Source organism: Microtus ochrogaster, unplaced genomic scaffold, assembly GCF_000317375.1.
Source record: "Microtus ochrogaster isolate Prairie Vole_2 unplaced genomic scaffold, MicOch1.0 UNK31, whole genome shotgun sequence".
Lineage (NCBI taxonomy): Eukaryota > Metazoa > Chordata > Mammalia > Rodentia > Cricetidae > Microtus > Microtus ochrogaster.
In genome coordinates, this window is record NW_004949129.1 from 4,374,535 (window position 1) to 4,378,997 (window position 4,463).

At 44.3% G+C, this 4,463-nt stretch overlaps 1 protein-coding gene across 1 annotated transcript in view; it reads right to left on the bottom strand.

The window, feature by feature from the left end:
• Gip (gastric inhibitory polypeptide) overlaps positions 1 to 3,099 on the bottom strand; it is a gene marked incomplete at its 5' end in the record, with an annotated part of 12,910 nt that extends 9,811 nt beyond the window's left edge. The window contains 2 exon segments of the mRNA XM_013354145.1: positions 2,292 to 2,381; positions 2,953 to 3,099. Coding sequence (XP_013209599.1) covers positions 2,292 to 2,381; positions 2,953 to 3,099 — 237 coding nt within the window.
• Between the last annotated feature and the right edge of the window lie 1,364 nt (positions 3,100 to 4,463).

The window sequence follows — 4,463 nt, forward strand, 5'->3', positions numbered from 1 at the left end:
CCCTCTGCATACCTCGGGCCTCGAGGCCGGAGGCTACCAGTTTTAGCCTGGGATCTGAGAGGCGAGAGATAGAAACCAGGATTTCAAGGATGAGAAAAAGGTTGGGGACATCACATTGCTTGATTTAGTTCTTTGGTTCAGAGTAAGAAACTGAACTCAACTCACTATGAGTAATCCCAGTACTTGGAAGGCAGAGGCAGGAGGATCACTGAAAGTTCAAGGCCAGTCTATACTATGTAATAAGAGATCATCTCAATAATAGTAAGAGTGAAGTAATAACAATAGTAGCCAGCACTCAGGAGGCAGACACAGACCAAGCTCTGTGAGTTCAAGGCCAAGGACATTTAGACCTACAGAGAAAGAACAACTTTCAAAAAAATATCAATAATGGGGGCTGGAGAGTTGGCTCAGAGGTTAAGAGCATTGCCTGCTCTTCCAAAGGTTCTGAGTTCAATTTCCGGCAACCACATGGTGGTTCACAACCATCTGTAATGAGGTCTGGTGCCCTCTTCTGACCTACAGACATACACACAGACAGAATATTGTATATATAGCAAATAAATAAATATTTTTTAAAAAAATATCAATAATATGAATAAATGAGGGTGGTGGTGGCCCATGCCTTTAATTCCAGCACTCAGAGGTTGAGGCAGGTGGATCTGTTTGAATTTGAGGACAGCCTGGTCTACAAGAGCTATATTCAGACAGGCTCCAAAGCTACACAGTAACCATGTTTCAAAACAACCAAAAAAAAAAAAAGCAAAAACCAGGTGTTGAAGTTAAGTCTCAGAGGCTAAGAGGACCACCTGCTCTACCAGAGGACCCAGGTTCAAATCCCAGCACCAGCACCCACATGTCAGCCAATAACTGTCTGTAACTACAAGATCTGACACTGTCACACATACATGTAGGAAAAACACCAAAGAACATAAAAATAAAGATGAGTAAATTAGTAAAATAATAATGGTGAATTCAGGGATGGGTCCGATTGTTTGGCAAATAAAGGGGTTTGCTATCAGTCCGGACAACCTAAGTTCAACCCGCAGGACCCACATGATAGAAAAACAAAAAAAAATAATAATAACAATACATGATTCCATCCCAACGCTATGAGACATATTGTTTGTATCCTTGCTCCTTTTTTTTTATATTTATTTATTATGGATACAATATTCTGTCTGTGTGTATGTCTGCAGGCCAGAAGAGGGCACCAGACCTCATTACAGATGGTTGTGATGCACCATGTGGTTGCCGGGAATTGAACTCAGAACCTTTGGAAGAGCAGGCAAAGCTCTTAACCACTGAGCCATCTCTCCAGCCCCCTGTATCCCTGCTCCTTAAATGTGTTGTTTTTGTTTGTTTTCTTGTTTTTCTAGACAGGGTTTCTCTGTGAAACAGTCCTAGCTGACCCAAACTCACTTTGTAGACCAGGCTGGCCTCAAACTCAAAGAGATCCACCTGCTCCTGCCTCCTGAGTGCTGGATTAAAGGTGTGTGCCACCACCTCCCCACCAGAAGGGGGTTCCTATGAGGGAGTCCCAGCCCTCCTCTGCAGCCTGAGAGAGGGCACTGCTGTGGATCACTTAACCATATATAATTGTTATATTTGTTTATGTTTGCATTAGTTTAATTATGTAAAGACATGCTGCTCTTTCACCTTGCCTAAGACACCTGATTGGTCTATTAGAAAGCTGACCACAGAGGATGGAGAGATGACTCAGAGGGAATAACTAGCCCTGGCTGCTCTTCCAGAGGTCCTGCATTTAATACCCAGCAATGACATGGTGTCTCACAAACACCTTTAATGAGACCTGGTGCCATCTTCTGGCCTGTAGGCAGAACACTGTATACATAATAAATAAATCTTTAACAAAAAATAAAAAAACCCAAAAAACCCAAAAGCTTGTTAGTAGTAGGATAGCAGGAACTGTCAGACAAAGAGAACACATAGAAGGAATCCAGGCTATGGTGAAGAGGGAGAAAAGAAGGAAGGAGAAAGAAGGGGAGGCACCTAGGGCCAGTCAGCCCATCAGTTGCTACCTAGCTGTCAGACAGGCAGACCTAGGTTGGGAAAAGGAAAAAAGCCTAGAAGAGAAATGTAGATGAGATAAATAGTTAAGTTATAAGAGCAAATGGTACAAGCATAAGCTAAGGCCAAGCATTTATAAATAATTCAAGTCTCCCTTCACGATTTGGGAGCTGGTTGGTGGTCCAAAGAAAAGACCTGCTTCAGGGAGCAGAGAAGCCAATGGGCTGGAGGCTGTTCCCCCTCTCTCCTCATGGTGGACTCACCTCTGTTGTCCCTCTGTCTCCTCATTTCTCTCAGACTGTCCTGCCTGCTCCAAGGCCTGGGCCTCTCTCTGGGTGATGTTGTGTTTCCAGCTGGTGAGATGGAGACGATTTGGGGGTGAGATGACTGGAGGAACAGTTGGAAGTCCCCCACCCGGGGACACTGACAACTCTGATACCTCAACAGTAGGAGCTACAGTGCCTCTTCCTCCACATCCTAACCCCTAAACCCCACCATGACTGCTTTTGTTCAGTTGCCTCCATCACGGAGGGCTCCTCAGAATCCACCAGACTGCGGAAACAGCAGCACAACAAGATTTGGCGTAGGTTGGGGGAAGCACAATGGTGATATGTTTGCAAAGTCTGAAGCCAACAGGCAACCCAGCTCCTCCTGCCTTGCTCTCCAGAAGTCTAGAGTCCCTCGGTGGCTTCTACACTCTTCTCTGGTTCCTCCCTTTAGAAATAAAGGACAGGAGAACACCTCATCTGCAACAGACATCTCTATTGCCCGGTCAGAGACTCAGGACGCAGCCACTACCTCCTCCTCACTGACTAAAAGGTGTCTGTGGGATTGTGCACCTCATGGTCTGTATGGTCTCCTAGGAGGAAATGTGAACATAGCAGAATTTGGTGTGAGGACAGTAGGGCACAGGGAGTTACTTACTTGATCTTCTTCCCCTTCTGGGCCAGCAGCCAGTTCACAAACTCGTGTTGGCGGATCTTGTCCATGAGGATGCTGTAATCGCTGATTAAAGTTCCCTCTGCATACCTCGGGCCTCGAGGCCGGAGGCTACCAGATTTAGCCTGGGATCTGAGAGGCGAGAGATAGAAACCAGGATCCCAGGGATGGGAAAAAGGTTGGGGACATCACATTGCTTGATTAAGTCCTTTGGTTCAATATAAGAAACTGAACTCAACTGGCCCTCAGAGTGCATGCCTGTAATCCCAGTACTTGGAAGGCAGAGGCAGGAGGATCACTGAAAGTTCAAGGCCAGTCTATACTATGTAACAAGAGATCATCTCAATAATAGTAAGAGTGAAGTAATAACAATAGTGGTCACCACTCAGGAGGCAGAGACAGACCAAGCTCTGTGAGTTCAAGGCCAGCCTGGTCTACACAGTGAGTATCAGGACAGTTAGAGCTACAGAGAAAGACCAAGTCTCAGAAAAATAACAATAATATGAATAAATCAGGTGGTGGTGACACACGCAGTTAATCCCAGCACTCGAAGGCAGAGGCAGGGGGATCTGTGTGAATTTGAGGCCAACCTGGTCTAAAAAAGCATAAACCAGGCATTGAAGTGTTGGCTTAGTGGCTAACAGGACCATCAGCTCTACCAGAGGACCCAGGTTCAATTCCCAGCACCCACATGTCAGCTAATAACTGTGTGTAACTACAAGATCTGACACTGTCACACACACATGCAGGCAAAACGCAAAAGAACATAAAAATAGAGATAAGTAAATTTAAAATAATTATAATAATAGTGAACTCAGGGATTGGTGAGATTGTCTGGCAAATAAAGGGGTTTGCTGGGCTGAAGAGATCGCTCAGAGCTTAAGAGTACGGGCTGTTTTCTAGAGGTCCTGAGTTCAATTCCCTGCAACCACATGCTGACTAGCAACCATCTGATGAAATCTGGTGCCCTCTTTTGGCCTGCAGATATACATGCAGGAAGAATGCTGTATACATAATAAATACATAAATATTTTTTTTAAAAAAAATAAAGTAAAAAGGAGTTTGCTATCAATCCTGACAACCTGAGTTCAACCGGCAGGACCCACATGATAGAAAAACTAAAAAAAAAAAAAGAATAATAATAACAATAAATTATTCATCCAACCCTATGAGACATGCTATTTTTCTCGCTACTCCTTTTTTGCTTTGTATTTATTTGTTTTCTGGTTTTCAAGACAGGATTTCTCTGTGAAACTGTCCTAGCTGACCCAGAACTCACTTTGTAGACCAAGCTGGTCTAAAACTCAACAGAAATCCACCAGCCACAGCCTTTCTAGGGCTGGGATTAAAGATGTGTGCCACCTTGATTTTAATCGTTTTTAAAATTTACTTTTATTTTATGCACATTAGTGTTTTGCCCGCATGGATATTTGTGTGAGGACATCAGATCCCCAGGAACTGGAGTTAGACTGACTTGTCATGAGGGTGCTGGGAAC